Source organism: Martes martes (assembly GCF_963455335.1).
Source record: "Martes martes genome assembly, chromosome: 16".
NCBI classification, from domain to species: Eukaryota; Metazoa; Chordata; class Mammalia; order Carnivora; family Mustelidae; genus Martes; species Martes martes.
Genome location: NC_137904.1, coordinates 52,142,425 through 52,161,814, shown reverse-complemented (window position 1 = coordinate 52,161,814; position 19,390 = coordinate 52,142,425). Strand labels below are relative to the sequence as shown.

At 54.0% G+C, this 19,390-nt stretch overlaps 1 protein-coding gene across 2 annotated transcripts; it reads left to right on the top strand.

The window, feature by feature from the left end:
• Positions 1–6,995: 6,995 nt before the first annotated feature.
• On the top strand, positions 6,996–18,783 carry CACNG1 (calcium voltage-gated channel auxiliary subunit gamma 1). Of its 2 annotated transcripts, none has more exons than XM_080826505.1 (4): positions 6,996–7,420; positions 16,542–16,616; positions 17,579–17,716; positions 18,025–18,783. In XM_080826505.1, the coding sequence occupies exons 1-4, from the start codon at positions 7,186–7,188 to the stop codon at positions 18,249–18,251; spliced, it is 675 nt and encodes a 224-aa protein (XP_080682631.1). In that variant the 5' UTR covers positions 6,996–7,185; the 3' UTR covers positions 18,252–18,783. The 2 variants fall into 2 exon arrangements, with proteins under 2 accessions (XP_080682631.1, XP_080682630.1); XM_080826504.1 differs by having other exon boundaries at positions 7,069–7,420; positions 18,051–18,783.
• The last annotated feature ends 607 nt before the right edge of the window (positions 18,784–19,390 follow it).

The following is a 19,390-nucleotide window of genomic DNA, read 5'->3' as shown; positions in this document are numbered from 1 at the left end:
AACGTCAATGCCCAAAACCGTGCCCGGGCCTGGTTCCACAGTGAGGGAGACAAAGGCGCCGGCGGGCGAGGTCCCTGGAGCTGGGTCACACGCTTGCCTCAACGCTGTGGACGTATTAGGAAAACTCATTCATTCATTTCCAGGAGTTCCTTTCCCTGCGACACTTTCTGAGTTTTGCCTTTCTCTGCTTCGCTTCTGAGCCAGCAGTGTGGAGCACAGTCGGGTTGTGGCAGAAGGAAATGGGAAAACAGCCACCTATCCGGGGTGGGGTGAGGGTGCTTGGGCTTCAGGCAGAAAAGGCTGATGGAATCCAACCAAACAGGCCACCAGAGCACGAGCCTATCCTAGCTCAAGGCTGGGAGGGAACAGCTGCCGAGCCCTTCGCGGCCCGCGTCCACCCAGCAGCTGCAGGGACCGGGCCCGGAGCCAGAAAGACCGAGTCACCAGCAGGCAGCCCTGGGAAGGGCCCCCAACATCTCGGAGCCCCATTCCCTCCTCCTGGGTCAGATGAGGAGGAAGCCCTTCCCCCCCAGGGTTATTGGGAGAATGAATAAAACTTCAGCAAATGGGGAAACGTACATAAATACCCCAGCTCAGCAAGGAGCACTGAGAGTGAGCTTTCAGGACTGTGTGTTGACTGACAACACACAAGGAGTTTCTCCAGGTGGACCGTTCTAGAACAGCCCTTGGGGGTGGTTCTCTGGGAGCCAGGCCCGTAGGGCGCCGTGCCCACTGCACCTTGGTTTGGGAGGCACCTGTCATCCACCTGATCCAACCCCCAGAGAGCGGGTTCTGGCGGCAGCTGCCTCTCTGGCGGAAGCCCATTCATTTCCCGCCTCAGTGGTCTCCAGGCCACAAAGTGGTCTCCAGACCACCACTGGCACAGCTGCCACAGGGCTCCTGCCCTCTTTGCAGCTTCTGCAGGCCTCCATACCTTACCGGGGCCTTCGCAGTTCCTCACGGGCCATGTCGGCTGCAAGAGCCCAGGCCTGACCACTTTTGGGTGCCCCCGGGCTGCATGAGAAGGTCTGGGGTCCTAGCGTGAGGCTGGCACAGAGGTGAGGCCTGGGGCACAGGAGGGGGAGGGTAAAGCTGGGGGAGGGGAGCTTCCCCGCAGGGAGCTCAGAGCCAGCACATGACTTCAGCTCCCTGCACTGGTTCCTAATATAGCACCCCGTCTGCCGGGCCCTGGACATGAGGGCTGGGGTGAGGGACTGAGGGTAGGAGAGGCGCTTGGGGACGTAAAATCCAAAGGGGGAGACGGAGCCCAATAACACCTGATACGGATATTTTTAAAATTGCGGCTTCCAACAAAACCACCAGTACAACCTCAGGGACAGAAGTCTGCCGTGGCAGAGGGTTAAAAGTGCTTCTCCCTGTGCTTACAACGCAGGACGGGGACCTTGGAAGGACCTCCTTCCTGACTTTTGTCCCCTGATAAGTTGTCTCAGAGACACATGAACCCCTGTGGGATCTCCAGGAAGCACAAATTAAACTGCAAAGAGCTAGGTCCTTTTTAAAACAAATAACTATGCTTTCCGAATCCTAACAGCATTCCTTTTTACCTTTAAAAATCTGAAAAATACAGTGCACCCCAAGGCATGTCGGGGAGAGGCTTAATACGCTGTCTCTGTTCACTGTTTCGCATCATGGGAATCTTCCCGGGTCCTTTTTTTTTTTTTTTTTTTTTTTTAAGATTTGTTTGTTTATTTTGGAAAGACAGAGAGAACGTGCATGGGTGCAAGTGAGGGGAGGGGCAGAGGGAGAGAGAGAATCTCAAGCAGACGCCTCACTGGGCACAGAACCCAACCGAGGCTCCATGCAGGGGTCTATCCATCCCACAACCCTGAGATCACGACCTGCGTCAAAACCAAGAGTCAGATGCTTAACCCACTGAGCCACCCAGGTGTCCCTCCCCGTGTCTTTAAATATTCCTCGAAACCTCAGTCTCTAACGGCTGCATCAAACAGAGATGTTGTCATTTATCTGACTCGTGTCCTACTGCTGGACACGGCTTATTTGCTCCCTAGACCTTAGAGGGCGTCTGAAGGGGGCCAAAGTGCTGGGTTCCTCAGGGTGCATTTGGCTAAGATCTGGTGACTTTTCACTATAAACATCTGCCCCAGCTTTGCCTTAGATGAAGAGGAAAAGGTCAGACTCCTTGTGCACCCCGAAAGACACTCAGGATCTCGTCTCCACGCACACCTGGATGTCTGGGCTGGGGGGATAACAGCCTCCCCTCCCCAGCTTTATGACAAGTTCCTCTTGAAAGGCTGGGGCTGCTTCATTCCACCAGACCTCGCATTAAGCCATCCTCAGCCAGGCCGAATGCAATTCCCTCTCTCTCTCTCTCGGAGCAGATCAGTTAGCAAGGCCACGTAACAAATTACACCAGAACTGACGGGCGTTAAACCACCATGAAATATGGTCATGGATTCTTATCTCTGCTCGACAGAGAGAGGATCGGGATGGTTCATCTCTGCTCCACTGCGTCTGGGGCCTTTTCTGGAAGACTCGATGGCCAGGGGCTGGAATCATCTGGAAGCTTATTTGCTCACATGTCTGGCACTTGACGCTGGCTACTGGCAAAGATTTTAGCTGCAGTTTTCAGCCTGAATGTCTGCACGTGGCTTCTCTGTGTGGCTTGAGGTCCCTCACAGCACAGTGGCTGGGTCCGAGCGAGGGCCGGTGTCCCCAGAGCAAAAGAGAAAGCTGGAAGTCTCAGTAGTCACTTCCACTGCCCTTGAAGGGTGAAGACACTCAAAAGCTCACTTGAGCTGAAGGAGCTTTTGACAAGGTGCTGGAAGATCACGTGGGCGCAGAGATACTTCCGTGGCCATTTTTTCAGAAAATGAAATCTCCCCTCCCCCACCCCCATCTCTTGGGTACCCTGCTTGGCTCCAGGGGCTTCTTCTCCACCCACTAACTCTCCCTTCCATCCTCTGTCTCCACCATGCCCTCTGGAACTCCCCAAGCTCCACCTCCTGGGACGCATGAAATGATCCTCTCTCCTAAGGACATGCCTTCCCTGCCCCCACACCCCCCTCTGCCCCCCACCCCGTCCTCCTGGTGAAAGCTGTCCCTTCTTCTGCTGGGGTTCCCTGCCCAGGTTCCCAACATGACTTTCGTGGCTGCTCAGCCCCATACTCAGTCCTGAGAGAGGTGGGGTTGCAACGGGAAAAAGGGAATCCAAGGGACCTTAGGGTCCAGAGGGAGATGGGGCCCACACACCTGACACAGATATTTTTAAACTTGCAGCTTCTAACAAAACCTCTGGTACAACCTCAGGAAAAGAAGTCTGTGGTCAGAGAAGGTTATGAACTCATGTCCTTGGACTTGTAACAGCAAGAGAGGGAAGTGTGGGGGATGCTGATGCCTCCAGACCATTATTCCTCCACCTTCCTGGGGAAAAGCCTTCTTTGAGGGCCTGGGGTGGGCCCCCGAGCCCCTTCTCCTCACTGTCATCTCTCAAACGCCTTCCTGGCCCCTCCTTCACATTCTCCAGAAGCGTCATCTCTTCACTGCACATCTAGTCACCATCAATATCCGTGGGTCGGCCACCCCAGCTCCCTGGTCTCACAGTTCTCCTTCCTTCGTGCCTCCGAAGACCTTTGTCTCCAACCTGGATCTTGGCAGCGCCCCTGACCGTCCCCCTGCCCGGCGTCATCTTCTGGGACAGCGTCCTCCTCTCTGACCACAGCTGCCAGTGCTCCACGCCTTCCCTCCCTCACCACCCCTCTACCTGTTCTCCAAGCCTCCAAGGGCCTTGACCACTCCATAGTCTCCCAATGGTGGCAGGGCCATCGGGAGTTACCAATCAAACTCATCCTTGCCAATGCCCTCCATTCCCTTGGTCCCTTTTCCTTCTAGCTTTTCCCCCTTGAAGACCCCAAGCCTCCTAATCTCACCTCCCATCTTCTCCTGCACCCAAGCTGCAAGGTGATGCCAGAAAAAGTGAAGCAAATTGTAAACCAACACGTGTGAGGGGAGAGAGCGACCTCCAAGGCCTCCAAGGATGTCCAAGTCCTAATTCCTGGAACCTGTGAATGTGTCACTTTACGTGGCAGACGTGATTAAAGTAAGGATCTTGAGATGGGGAGCTGTTCCTGGATTAGCTGGGTGGGCCCAGTGTCATCACAAGGGTCCATCTAAGGGCAAGAGGGAGTTAGCGTCTCAAAGGAGACATGATGACAGAAGCAGAGGTCAGCATGGCATCATCCTGGGCTTCAAAGATGGAAGAACTCCTGGTCCCCTGGGCTCATAGCATGGAACTGGGGGCAACAAGCCTGACGCAACAGAGGGTCTGAACTGAACAGTGCAGGGAGGCAGATGAAGTGGTGTAAAGAGGTTGGACCAATCGGGTGGCGCCGTGCTTTTTTTATAGTATCTTAAGACCAAATGCCCAAGGCCATGGCGCAGCCTAATTAAGGCTGAGCTCAAAATTAGATCAGCACGTTGCCGGGGAAGACTTACTCGGCCCCCTCCCAGGTGTGCCCTGGCCCCAACTCCAAATGAGGTCCACATCTGGGAGATCTTTCCTTCCTTCCCCTAGTTATGTCTGGTCCTTCTTGGGAAAAGAGCAGTCATTTGGGACAAATGAAAACTGGTTCATCTGGATGAGTAAAATATAGACAACCCCCGTTTTGCTGAGTGTGGTGTATCTAAGATTATAGAAAATGTTGGATCTCAGGAGTCTGCTTCCTTTTGAACTTGACCGCAGGGGTAACAATGATGCCCTCCCGGGGTGTCCCTCTGCATCTTGAGGCAAATTAGCCATTGGCCCAAGCTGTCTGGGTCTGCCCCAGGTGCCACTGTTAAGGTCTCTATGGCCTCAAACAACACAGAAATGTCCTCTGGATTGTCTGGTTGGTAAATTATTTGAGTTTCTGTCCCCTTCTTTCAGTTCATCTGTCCACCCAGCCATCCATCAGTCATTCAACAAACATACACGAAGATCCACCCTGGGCTCAAATCTGGGGGTGTTCTCTGAGGGCACCCAGAATGAGAATGTGATACAGCCTCATTGTCTGTACCCTCCAGAAGCTCATCGCCCACCGGAGAAAGGTGATCCATCTGTGGTATGTAAGTAATAATAAGATCACCAGCCATCCATGACAGCCTACTCTGTTAGCTCAGATAACAAAATGCCATAGAATGACTTAAACAACAGAAATGTACCTTCTCCTGACTCTGGAAGGCTGGAAGTCCTAGATCCGGTTGCCAGCCCGCTTGGGTTCTGGTGAGAGCCCTCCTCCTGGGTTTCACCGCCCTGAGTCCTACTGTGGAAGGGAGAAAGAGAGAACAAGCTGTCTGGTATCTTTTCCTTTAAGGACACGAATCCCATCATGGGGCCCCATTCCCAGGACCTCATCTCATCTAACCACCTCCCAAAGGGCCCCACCTCCAAAGAGCCTCGCATCGGGGTATGGGCTTCAACATCTGAATTGAGGGGGACATGAGTCTGCCCACAGCACCTAGCACAGGCTAAGCTGGTAAAGAGCATTATCCCCGATGCTTACCAGCTCCCCAGCCAGCCGTCACTGCCCTCATTTAAGATGCAGGAGGGCAGCTTAGGGAGGCTGAAGAGCCCAGCACGGCAGAGCAGACTCTGATCCATGGCTGGCCACTCCACCCTCTCCCCAACCCCCCCACCCCCAGCAGGCTGGTTCCCCAGGACGCCCTCCTCCCCCCTTGCCCTGGGAAGGGGAGGGCCCCTGCAGCAGGTGCACTTGTCCCCCAGCCCCGCCTCCCAGCAAACGCCAGCCACCACCAGCCCAGCAAGGTTCTGGAGAGCCGCACAGGCAGCCTGGCAGCAGCCTCAATGAGCAGACAGACGCGAGGTCTGTTTGGAGGAGTTTTAGGAAACAGGGCTGGGGAGTGGGGAGGACGACTCGCCTGCAACGCCTGGAGTTGCCCGCATGGGGCAGGTTTACACACAAAGACCATGTCAAGAGGAAGGGGCCATCCATCTTTAACGCTCTGCTCCCTGGGTTGGAGGACTCAGGACTCCCCGTGCTGTACACGCCTGCCCCTCACTGAGGCTAGGAGTTTCCGGGGGACAGAGGCAGGGGGCAGGGAGAGAGGGAGGGCAGGGATGCGGAAGGCTGAGGGAAGAGCTCTGGCAGATCTAACACCTGGATGGGGAGGCTGGTCTGCACCATGAAGGGTGAGCGGTGGCTGCCCCCCACCCGCCTGTTTTCCTTCCGGACCCAGTTGGAGGTATGGGAGGAGAACTGAGAAGGAAAAAGTGGGGGCGCCTGGGTGGCTCGGTGGGTTAAGCATCTGCCTTCGGCTCGGGTCATGATCTTGGGGTCCTGGGATCGAGTCCCTCGTGTTGGGCTCCCTCCTCAGTGGGGAGCCTGCTTCTTCCTCTCCGCCTGCCCCACTGTGCACTCTTTTTCTCTCTCAAAAAGTAAATAAAATCTTTAAAAAAAAAAAAAAAACTGGACAAGAAAGAAAAGGAAAGAGCGTTCCCATGCCGGACACAGTGCTTGGTAATGCCAAGCCCAGGAACCACCAGAAATCTTCCTGCAGTCTGGGGACATGCTAGGGCTTCAGACATTCTGGTAGGGGATCCCCAAGATGTCTCTAGGCAGGATCCTGAGTCCCCCAAGCCTCCAGGACAAAGGCCCACTCACACCCACTGGTGACTGGCCTGTGCAGTGTGAGCGCCCACCAGACTGTGGCACCGGTGAACCCCAGGGTCCCCTGCCCCCACCCAGCAGGGCTGCCTCCTCCTGGAGCCCAAAGCAAGCAGATCCCCACACACCTAGTGTCCCTGTGGCCTACCCCTCACTGCCTCCAACTCAGGTGTCCTGAGCTGCCGACCGTGGAAATCTCAAGTCACCATCTAGAGCCTTCTCTCCTGGCCCCTCCTTGAGGTATTTTAGGTCCCAAAAGGGAAAGAAAGCCCTGAAACCTGAGGAGAAGCTATCCTTGGTGACATGCCTGAGGTGCGCATTAATAGAAGCCTCGCTCAGGCCCCTGACACGTCTGGGCAGCTGCTCGGCCCCGTGTGGTGTCCCTCAGCCCCGAGGCCAGCCCCCTCTGGCTCAGCCAGACGCACTAAACTTAGCTTCTACCCCCGGCTCGGTCTTCGCCGCCACCTCCCCAGCCCGGCTGCCACCTGCCCGGGAGACACTGCCACCAGACCGTGCCCAGGGCACCCACTCCTCCGCCACTGCCATGTCCCAGACCAAAACGCCGAAGGTCCGCGCCACCCTCTTCTGCATCCTGGTGGGCATCGTGCTGGCCATGGTGGCCGTGGTGACCGACCACTGGGCCGTGCTGAGTCCCGAGGTGGAACACCACAACGCCACCTGCGAGGCGGCCCACTTCGGCCTCTGGCGGATTTGCACCAAGCGTATTGTCATGACTGGCAGCACGGACAAGACCTGCGGACCCATCACCCTGCCTGGGGGTAACGTACCCACTCTCTGATCCCGTCCCCGCCTCCGGCCCTTCCTCACCAGCCCCTACCCCGGGAAAGCTGCCCGTGGGAGAGAGGGCAGGTTCCCCTCCCTCGGGAGAGCACCGCCCAGCCCTCTGTGCCCGGGCAGGAGGATCGGAACTGCATGTGTTGTACCGGAGGCCAGAGCCGGTCTGTAAACTGAGGCCATTGGCCTCGAGCTCTTTCTGTCCCATGGAGGCCTCCGGCTTTCCGCCCCGAGCACGGGGCTGTGCAGGTGGGACCAGAGACTCAGGAAAGACTCCGTGGCTCTGCCAGATGAGAGGCTTCTGGCCCCCGCGGGGGCCTCTCGTCCCTTCTCTCCCTGCACAGACAGGCTAAGTGGCCAGAGGGACCCGTGGGGCGGGCACGTGCGTTCCACAGCCCCCAGGCTGGATCGGCCACAAAGTGCGTACGGCGGGGCGCACAGTGGAAACGCGGGGCTCCCTGGGATTGTTCTTGAGAGTTTCAGGATGGCCATGGTGAAGGCTGCAGCCAGGTGGGGGGCTCTCACCTGACTGCAGAGGCTACACCTCTGTGAAGCAGGACCTGCTCCTAGACCTGCTTTTTGTCCGAACTATCATTCCAGTGCATTGTCTGAGCTCAGACCTCTTTGGGGCTGGGAAGCAGAGCTGCTGCTCAATTTTAAGTGTGTTCCTCAATTCCCGCCCCCCCCCCCCCGCCCTCAACCCCCATGGGACTGAACGGCACGTCAAAGGTGGGCTCCTTGTCAGGAACACCTGGTGTGAGGGTGACCAGACAATTCTGCAAATGGGGAGCCCCCCACGTTCATAGCAGACGGAGGCCGTGCTGCGGAAAGAGCCCTGTGTGGGGAATCGGAGGTCTGGGCTCCGTCACGCATTGCCCACGGCCCCCCAGTGACTCCGGGGTCAACAAAGCCCATTGCAACCTCTGCTGCCTCCTGTAAAACACAGGGCTTGGACTCGGGGACACCAAGTCCCTTCCGGGGCTCCCCGACGTCACTGTAAGGCGGCAGTGGACCAGCCTGAGTACCGGGACCCGCCTGATTTTCAGAATCATTCCCCCTGCGATCAGACTGGGTGTTCCTTCAAGCCTGCCTTCTGCGGAAGTCAGTGCTAAGTCCCCGGAGATCTCGCAGTCTGTGTGTGGGACAAAGGAGCCCAAACCCCATTCCTCCACTTGTCTTTTTCTCCTCCTCTCCCTCCTGCTGGCTCTAGAAAACTCCAGGCTTGCTTATTTCCCCCTAAGATACACAGAAGCCTCGTAAATACCCAGTTGTCTTAGAAACACTGAGTCCCGGGGCTGAGGGCTTTAACGGACACGGACATGTGCTTGAAGGGTATCGCATAGCTCACATGCCCACGCTTTCAGCCGAGGCCGAGCACACTAGTAAACAGACGCATCACTCAGCCAATTCCCATGGGCAGGGCAGGGCAGGGCAGGGCGAGGCAGGTTCTTGTCGGCCCATGCGTGGGGAGGCACTGTTCCGGTCCAGTTCACCTGTCCTCAGAAGCACCTGCCTTTTAAAATCTGGTGAGTTTATAGAGCCGATGAGCAGGGAGCCAAGGCAAGCCCCTACAAGGAAGAGCCTAACAAGCAAGAGGTTAGCTACAGAGGACCAGCAGGCATCGTTTGGCCTTGAGCCTGACCAGAGTCCCTCTCTATGCCTTCTTGCCCTGGTCCAGAATGAATCCTCCCTCCCACACTTGTGAGCCCTGCCCTACCTGCCCCTCACCCCCGACAAGCCTCTGTAGTATGTTTCTGCCTTCTCCCCTCTCCTTTCTCTGCAGATGGACACCTTTTTCCTTCCCCACCCACTTTCCCTGTGCTCTGTGAGATTACTCTCTGCTGGAGGGAGGAAGAGGGTTCATACATGTTCTCTCGATTATTATTCACGGCAGTAATAACCACAAATACCAATCTAGCACCATCTGCCAAATACTGTTTCCAGGGCCTTCCATGTTTTAACTTTGAATGACGTCAGAAGAAATGGCAGAGTAAGAATCTCCAAAACCCTCTTCTCCATAAAAACAAGGAGAACTCTGGCAAAATCGGTCAGAATACACTCTTTCAGAACGCTGGAAATTAACCAGTCTTGCAGTAATCCAGCGAGTGCTTCTTTGAGAAAAATAGGTGAATTTCAGTAAGAACAGGGAGTTCCGTGGTGCTTAAACTTACTCTATTCCTGTTCCCCACTCTTCAACTCTGGCGTAGGCTTGAAAACCAACAGCCTGCAAACGCTGAAAGTTTAGCGGCCTGGCAGCCCCCAAAGGGGACAGGTGGGGCTGGATCCCTTTCGAAGCCTCATTCCTGGAGAACTGTCATTCTTTGATCTGTCTGGGGGTTCCCTGGAAGTCCCTCCCTTGCAAGGCTGTCTTTATTTGACCTGACGCTGAGCTCACTCAGTGGAAACAGTCTTTTTCTCAGGGGGCATTTGTCAAAAACAATGAGAAACAATTGTTTAATATTGTTAATTAAACAAATGTTTAATTGTTTAAGAGCTGTTTAACAGTTGCTTCCTGGGGCATTATACAACAGTTAGGGCAAAGAGTAGGCGAACAAAAAAGCTAGAAAATGAGATGTCCATAGGTGGCTTTGAGAAGCTCCAACATATTCTGGAGAATTTAGAAGGCCTGTGCGTAAGTGTGCTGTATGGTGTACAAGGAAAGGCCTGAGAAGGTCCTAAGCTCTCACCTTGGGCTGATCTTGAGGCTGTGGGCAAGCAGAAAGTGCAAGCTAAGGCAGAAATATACGCTGCTGAGTGGAGCGCTTAGTTCTCTGCTTAGCACAGAGCCCCTCAGTAAAGACTGGGAGGTGGATTCATTCCAAGCATTTTACAAAATGTGATCTGATTCCCAAACTACCTGAGCAGAGATTTCAGTGGTCCAGCATGACGAAGGAAACGGACTTTACGAAATTAATTAAGTCACTCAACAAACAGTAACAAACGCCAACAAGAACAAACCCTAGGGAAAGGTGGGCCACTGATTTCCAGAGCGGCTCATCATATTGTTTAAATATTCCAGCTTTAAATTTAAATTTTAAGTTTAAAAAAATCACAAGACATGAAAAGAAGACAGTACGGCCCATACATAAGGGGGATAAAACCAATCAACAGATCCTTAAGGAAGCCCAGATATTGGACCTACAGACTTTAAATCAGAATACATTCAAAGAACTAAGAAAAAGTCTAAACAACAAAAGATGAGAATGATGTCTCATAATAGACATTATCAATAAAGAGATAGAAATTACTGTAAAAGGATGTAATAGTGTGAGTTCAAGCCCCATGTTGCACTCTGCCCTGGGCGTGGAGTCACTTTAAAAAAAAAATACTTTGGGGTGCCTGGGTGGTTGGTTAAGTGTCCAACTCTTGGTTTCAGCTCAGGTCATGATCTCAGGGTCATGAGATCAAGCCCCACATTGGGCTCCATGCTCAGTACAGAGTCTACTTGAGATTCTCTCTCCCCCTCCCTCAACCCCTCCCAATTGCATGCTAATAAATAAATAAATCTTTAAAAAAGAACAAACACACACACAAGAAAATAAACAAAAGTACCTAATAGAAATTCTGGAATTGAGAACTATAATAATTGAAATGGAAAATTCACTAGAAGGTTTCAAGCACAGATCTGAGCAGGTGCAAAAAGGAATAAGTGAACTTGAAGATCGATCAATTGCGATTAGCTAGTGTGAGAAACAGACAGGAAAAAAGGAAGAAAAATGAACAGAGCCTCAGAGACCTGCGGGATAGTATCAAATGAGCAACTTATGCATAATGGTGGTCTCAGAAGGAAGGGCGAGAGAAAGCAGCAGGAAGCAGAAAAGCAGAACAATAATGGCTGAAAAGTTTCTAAATTTGATGAAAAATATTGATCTATAAATCCATGGCGCTTGGGGTGCCTGGGCGGCTCAGTGGGTTAGAGCCTCTGCCTTCGGCTCGGGTCATGATCCCAGGGTCCTGGGATCGAGCCCCGCATCAGGCTCTCTGCTCAGCGGGGAGCCTGCTTCCCCCTCTCTCTCTGCCTTCCTCTCTGCCTACTTGTGATCTCTCTGTCAAATAAATAAATAAATCTTTAAAAAAAAAAATCCATGGCACTTAATGCATTCTAGCAGGATAAATCCACACCTAAAGGCATCATGATCAAAACTATTGAAAGATAAAGACCCAGAATCTTGGAAGCAGCGAGAAATGACTCATCACATACGAGGGATCTTACTAAGGTAGGATTTACAGCTGATGTTTTTCCAGAAACCATGGAGGCCAGAAGGCAGTGGATGACAAAGAGAAATAAAGACGCACTCATCTAATCCTCACAAAATCCTCTATGAGGCCTGTACTATTAGCATCATCCCACCTCACAGATAAACAAAATGAGGCACAGAGAGGTTGAGTCGCTTGAGCGGGGTCACACAATTACCTTGGCAGAGCAGCTAGAGTTCATGCCCCTAAAATTCTCCTTCTTGGTCACTACGTTAGACTACTTCACAACAGCCCAGTAAGGAGGCTCTCATTCTACATGTGCGAAAGCTGAGGCTCAGAGTGGCCTTCCCAAAGCTAACCTTGTCACAAGTTCAACACCCAGGTCTCAAATCCAGAGCCCCTTGTCTCTCCAGCCCACTCCCATACAATACCCCCCACGGTACATACGAACACAACTCCTAAAAGCTGCTGATCCAGGCAAACGCTGAGGAGGCCAACTTTTGACATAACATGGTTTGAAAGAAGCTCAACTAGGAGCTGGTTCCATAGAGGAGACTTTCCAAGGTCCCACTGAGCCACAGAACGCTGGAGGCTCTGAGGACATAAATTGTCTAATTTGGTTTTTCCCACCGACCCAAAGAGCTTTAGTAGAACTGTCACGCAAAGATCGACATCTGAGGTTAATTCTGACACCTTCAGAGTAAGAGTAGGGCCTTCCCCCATTGTCAGGAGTGGTTGTCTGTCTGAAAGCCCAAGTCAGTCACCCTAGAGGGGACATCCCCTGCCCTTGGGTTGGGCAGAATGCTGTTTCTCTCAGGCTCTGTCTCTCTAGGCTAAGGCAGCAGACAGCCCCAGTACCCCACTTCCCATATGGCTCATCCTCTCCTCCAGTACCTGGTACAGGAACTGGAGCCACAGGAAAGAGCATCAAGAATTTCAAGGACTCCCTTTCCCATCCGCATGAGCCCATGCTAGAGACCCAGGCCATAACCAGACGTCCGCCCCCCCCTCCACATAGAACAGCAATGCTCTGACCTTTTGGGCTTGGGTCTTGGGGATTTCTTCAATCCACTGGACAAAAGTTCTCAATCCAAGTGGTAAGGGGAGACAGAGCACAGAGAAATCACTGTCGGGAGCACCAAGAACTACTTTTACAAAAGAGGGTGAAGACAGCCCTGGTATTGATGCAAGTAACAAGTAAGTGAACTATTTTTTTCCAATGCTTAAGTCACTAGTTCCCTTGGTTTTGTGTCAACCAACAAGGTGTTTTTTTTTTTTTTTTAAGATATTAAAGTCTGCATCAACCAGCACTGGGTACACTGATACATTCTCAGTGATAACCCAGAAGTACCCCTTAGTCACAGAAGTTATCCCAACTATCAGAGGAAACCTGCATTAACTCAAGTTCAGGTTAGAGTTAAACATGCCTTTTGTTGTTGTTGTTTCAAATGGGCAGTTAGATATAGTTGTGTGTAATCATTCCCTTAACCAGAATGCTTGCTTAGCCAGAACTCTCCAACCACAGTCAAGCTTAATAGCTGAATTCACCATATTATTTTTAAAGATTTATTTTTGTTTATTAGAGAGAGAGCAGAGGGGAGGGGCAGAGGGAGAGCGAGAGCCTTAAGCAGACTCCAAGCCCAGTGCAGAGCCGGACATGGCACTCAGTCTCATGACCCCAAGATCACGACCTGAGCTGAAACTAAGAGCTGGACACTCAACTGAGCCACCCACATGCCCTGAGTTCACCATATTTTTTAAGGAATAACCCACTTAAATTTTTAGACCACTGAGTCTTATGACGGTGTATGACAGACATTTCTGGAATACCGAAAAAAAGAAATACAAACATTAGAGTCACCATGAGCTATTTGCAGAGACAAAGGAGGCCGGAGGAACTTCCAGCTTCCTGATTATTAGCCCAGATCATCACCCTGACATTGGTATCTTCGCTGACTTGATCCAAAGCACTTGCTTCTTCGGCAAGCCCCCAGGGAAGGGGCTATCACCCACTAAGGCCAAGCTGGAAGCCCTGAACTTTGTGCAGCTCTGACGGAAGCTCAGGAAAGGCCCGGGAGGACATCAGAAAGACAGAAGCAGGAAGACTCCGAACCTACACAGTTGGCAGAGCTGCCACTGCCCTTCTCCTCCAAGCCCCTCACCTGTGACTGAGTGGCCCACACCGGGCCCGTCTCTGATGTCCTTCCTTTTCAAGCCGCTCTCGAGGCCCAGTGTACCCAGAACCCTGCAGACAAAGGGGCAGAAGCGAGGTCTGCCCACCTCAGCAGGACCCTGCGCAACCTTCAGTGACACAGGCAGATGCCCCGCTTGATTTTTCCTCAATGAGCGTCTTGTTGGTGCTGGAAGTGTCTGGAATGGCACCTGGGTCTACTGCGTCCCCCAACCCCTGCTGGGGTCATCAGGAACCATGAAGGGGCTTTCGGTCTTCCGTGGGCAGCCATGGGGCCCTCGAGCTGATAATGTTACCCCCCAGGTTCAGGGCAGAAGACGCTGGCCTAGCTCAGGTGCTAAGTTCAAGAGAGGGGACAGGGTTGGCCCAACCATTCTTGTGCCCTAAGTTCAGCCCAATCAGAGAGCAGCGGAGCCTTCCAGATGCCCGGTGTGGGAATCCCTCCCCCTGGGTGACTCCTATTCCACACAATGTGCTATCATGTAATAGGGGAGGAGAGGGAGTAGGAGTGTCCCTGGGTCACTGAAGGGGAAAATCTCCCCCACCACAGGCAGGCTTCCTCAGACATGCAGCATCCCCCTATGACCCGAGCCAAGACGGTTTTCATGCACACGGCAGTCTGTCGGGCTGGAGCCCGCCACGATCTGGGGTAGGGGGGAGGCTGACAACACACACAGTCCCTGGGCGAGAGCGGCCCGGCAGCCCGGAGCTGCCCAATAGCTCATGCTTTGGTCGGGCTCTGATGGGCTTTGGTCTCACGGCCCTCGGCTCCAGAAGCTTTTAGCTCCCGGATTGCGAGTAGTCAGGGACGCAGCTGACCGTGAAATACACTTGAATCCAGTCAATTCTTTTCAGAGGGTTTTCAATGACAACTGAAATTGGCCCTTAAAGAATGAAACAGAAATGGTCCTTTGTCCAGAGGGAGACACACATGGAGACTTACGACAGAGCACGAGCCATTCTGAAGCAGTGATTTAAAAGAATCTAGAGCTAATAATCTAACGAATAGAAGAGAGTTGCATTATGTTTTAAAATAGCACCGGAAGCCGTGAGAGAGAAAAGAACAGCATTAATCTGACATCACCGCCGGCATTCAGACACCCCAGGTAACTCTGCTCAAAAGGAAAGTGATTTAAATATAGAAGCTCAGAGAGATGGCTGTTTACCTCGCAGAATATTTACTGCTGCTAAACCCGGCTCATCTCCAGGGGTCATTTCCTTCTCCATTATGGGAGAAGCAGCAACCCTGACACTGGGGGAAGGAAGGACGGGGAGGCCACAGGCTTAAGTGGCAATGAGATGACTTAGGTCATATAGAAGAAAGCCTGCAGACCAATGAAAGCTATGATTTGGCAACACCTCTGGTAACTTTCCAAAGGACACCCGGCATCAATAATCATCTCAGGATAATTTAAATATAGCCTGAAAGTGAAGAAATGAATGCACAACCTAGATGCCATCTAAACGAGGAGTGGAGGTGTTTTCTACAGAGCGTCATGAACCCACAGGTAGAAGAAATCAATGGAGGGCCTCACACAAATAAAAAGCAACCCAATTTAATTTTTTTTAAAGAAACATAAAATAATATATATTTTTAAGATAACCATTCACCTACTTTCTAAAAACAGAGTAAAGGATATTAAACTGTACTCAATAAGCAGTATGAATATCCCTTGATGTCAAGTTACAAGAGAAATTAAGAGAGAAAAACGGAAGAGAAATTATACCTGAAATTGTGTTTAAAACCAGCACGAATCTCTTTGTTCTGAGTCCTTCCTCTGCGCCCCATCTAGTCCAGATTTTTGGTCCTGCTGTTCACAGATCTTCTATAGCTTTTTTGACACTAATCAGCTAGAACAAGCACCTGCCAGGGACTGTTTTGTCTGGCCACAGGTGTCAAGGGTCTGATGAAATGACATAATTGTCGCTCACATTTGGCCCTTGAATGGAAGTTCCCTACCCTCCACCCAAATCCAGCCATTTGGTCCCCTCAGAAAGGCTCTCCGTGGGGCATTTTAAGAGACCTGGAGTAGGGCTTTCCAAACTGGGTGAGCATCAGAATCTTCTGGAAAGCTTTTGAAAAACATCACTTGCTTCGCGGTCACACCCAGTGCATCAGGATGGGCCAGGATACCCATAGGAAAGACAGCCCTAGATGTTGGTGTGATCAGGCTTTCTCAACCTCAGCCCTACTGATATACTGAGGCCAGTTAATTCTATGCTGTGAGGGGCTGTCCTGAAGTTGTAGGGTGATTAGCAGTATTCCTGGCCTCTATCCTCTACATGCCAAGTTACCCCTGCCTGTTGTGACCCCAAATGTGTTTCTAGACCTTGCCCAACAAGGCCCAGGTGAGAACCACCATCTGGCCCTTTGTTGCTGGTATTCCCTGCATGCCCCCACCCCCGAAAAACGTGTTCCTGAGCCTCAGTTATCCCATCTGCTTAATGGGCTCACTACCCACAGTACTCTGTGCCCTCTCCACTGGGTCAGCCTTTGCTTCCTGAAGATCTCCTAGCCTCTTATGAAACCCCCTTATTCTACTGAAATTTTGGTGTAAGGGTGGAGAAAGATGTTTGTTTTGGCTCAGATTCGGGGTTTAGGGTGAGGAGGGCCCCTGGGGCAGGGGGTGAACTCACACTCACCCTCTCTTGGTGGAGCCTCTGGCGGGTCTGCAGGCCCTTGGGCTCAACTCACAGGCTGTCTCCCTCCTTTGCAGAGAAAAACTGTTCCTACTTCAGGCATTTTAACCCAGGCGAGACCTCGGAGATCTTCGAAGTCACTACTCAGAAAGGTGAGTCGGTGGGCGAAAGCAGGGAGGGTCAGAAAGAGAGCCCCCTGGCCAGACTGCTGAGCCACAAAGTCATTTGGCCCAAAAGCCCTGTCTTCGCTGCTTGCGAGGAAAAGCGGCTGGAGCCTGAGGCTCTGCACTCTGAGAGCACAACCCCGGGTGGCCCGCCATCTGGAGGGAGCCTGGAAGGAGACGTTTCCTGGAAGGCCCCGCAGTCGTCTTCCTGCCGAGCCGGAGGGCAGCCCGAGTGACCGGGAAATGGAACAGGATCCAGGCCCCGGTGCTGGTCTTCAGGGCGGGTCAGAGCCCGCGAGGAGCTGATTCCCTCCCTCGCCTGCCAGTCCCCCGCCCCATGGGGGGAATCTGGGGAACGGCCCAGGGGTCTGGGAGCGCGTGTGCCGCGGGGGCCTTCTCGGCACCGGTGCGGGCCCTGCACACAGTGTGGGCACGCAGCGCGCACACGCCGGCCCGGAGAGAGCCTCGCGTGCTCGCGCACACACGAGCACGCCCGCTCGGGCAATCTCTACACGTGCGCTGCGCACACACACACACGCACGCGCGCGCACACACGATCACGCGCGGGGCCCTGCAACAAGCCACACCTGCCGCGGCTGCTTGGCATCCAGGGCAGACCACCCTCCGCCCGAGGCTCCCCGGCTCCCAGGAAGCTCTGTGTTCCAGAAAGGTCTGCGGCCACGTGGCTCCCGCCGGCTGCCAGGCCTCGACCCACCCCCCCCCCACCCCCCGAAGGGGGAACCTGCAGCTTAGCCACCTCCCCCACCCCGACCCCGGGAGTGGGAAGGGGGTCCTGTTGCCCCCGCTGTGTGACTCTGGGTGAGGGGTTTCGTCGCGGACCCTCAGTGTGCTCCCCAGAGCAATGGGCACACGGACGCGCGGCACCCGCCGTCCGGCCGCGGAGAGGCCGCCGCTGAGCCGCGGTGCCGCGCCCGCCCCCTGCCCCGCAGAGTACAGCATCTCGGCCGCCGCCATCGCCGTCTTCAGCCTGGGCTTCATCATCATGGGGACCACGTGCGCGCTGCTGTCCTTCCGGAAGAAGCGGGATTACCTGCTGAGGCCCGCGTCCATGTTCTACGCCTTCGCAGGTAGCGCGGGGGCCCCCGGCCCGGGCGAGGGAGCGCGGCCGCCGGCTCCGCGGCGACCTGGGGGTGGGGAGCCAGCCGGGGCCGGGCCGCAGCCCCCCGGGGACGCCGATCCGGGCCGCCTGTGCGCTCCGCGCGGGGATCGGGGGACGCGGAGAGCCAGGCTGGTCGCCAGCACCGACGGGAAGGATCGAGACGCGGTTCGCGTGGGGCGGGCGGCGGGCGGGGACCCGGGCCGCTCCGCAGGCTCCGGCCCCGAGCTCGGCCCGGGCGCTCTCGGCACAGGCCCTGAAGGTCCCGCTGGGCCCCAGGCCTGTGCATCTTCGTGTCGGTGGAGGTGACGCGGCAGTCGGTGAAGCGCATGATCGACAGCGAGCACACCGTGTGGATCGAGTACTACTACTCCTGGTCCTTCGCCTGCGCCTGCTCCGCCTTCGTCCTCCTCTTCCTCGGCGGCCTGGCCCTCCTGCTCCTCTCCTTGCCTCGAATGCCCCAGAACCCCTGGGAGTCATGCATGGACGCCGAGCCCGAGCACTAGCCCTCCCGGAGCCCCAGCCCCGCCTTGGGGCTTTCCCCTCAGGAAGCCGAGCCTGGCCCAGAACGTTCTAGAGAGGAGGCGGGAGCTTTCCCTGTCCTCGGTCCCACCTACCCCACGACGTCCGCTGCTGCTTGCATCTCTGAACCCTTCTCTGGGCTGTGACAGGCTCCCCTGGGAATCCAGCAAGTGGACATGATCCACACCTGCCCAGGGTAGGAGGGAGACGGCGGGGCTGGCAGGTGCCTGGTGAGGACCGACCTTCCCCTGGAGCTGCAGGTGGGCCTTGCTGAGCCAGCTGTCTTTGATAAGCAGGGTCCAGGTGTCCTCCCTGAGCCCTATAGGGACGCCCTGTGCTCATTTACCAGTCCCGGTGTTGCCTGTGTAAATAGCCAGCCCCCCCCCCCCTTCTCTGGGACAAGACACCCTTTCCAGTGAACTGAACGTTCCCTCCTTGGTTTCCAAAACACCTGAGGAGCATTTTTTAACTGGGTAGAGTCTGACTATGTTTGAAATAAAAGCTCTTTGAAAACTTACTTTTTCCTTGTATCTTGCATACAAATTGCTTGGTTGGATTGCTGACCTTAGATGGCCCAGAGGCCCCATGACCCTGAAGTGGGAAGAAAAGCATGTCCTCCTGGCATGTGTTAAGGACTTTTGAAGGGAAGCGAGTGGATGGGGGGTGGTGACGGGGTAACGGGGTCTTATATACCAATAAGACTTAGAGGTTCTGAATTCCAGCTTGGATCGCTGGGCCCTGGGATTTTCTTTGGGAGAAACCAGAGACCATCTGACTAGGCAAGGGTGTTAAAAATAAGGAGGGGTTATTTCCAGAGCCCCAGCATGCCAGCCTCCAAGTGCTAACACAGCACTCAAGCGGCGGCACGACCCGGGTCTGATTTCAGATGCTGGATTTTTGTTGCAAGGAACATCAGGAAGCAGGGCTTAGCAGTTAGACACCTAGGGTCCCCCGGAGTGTCGTAATTTACACTTTCTACCTTCCAAACCCCATCCTATTCACCCAGCCCTCAGAAATGGTAAGTCAGACACAGGTGGCAGAGGGGATCCCCGTGCTCCTTGCCTTGAACACGTCCCAGCAGTCCTGGGGAGTCCTCATTCCTCTACAGCAGGAGTGGCAAACT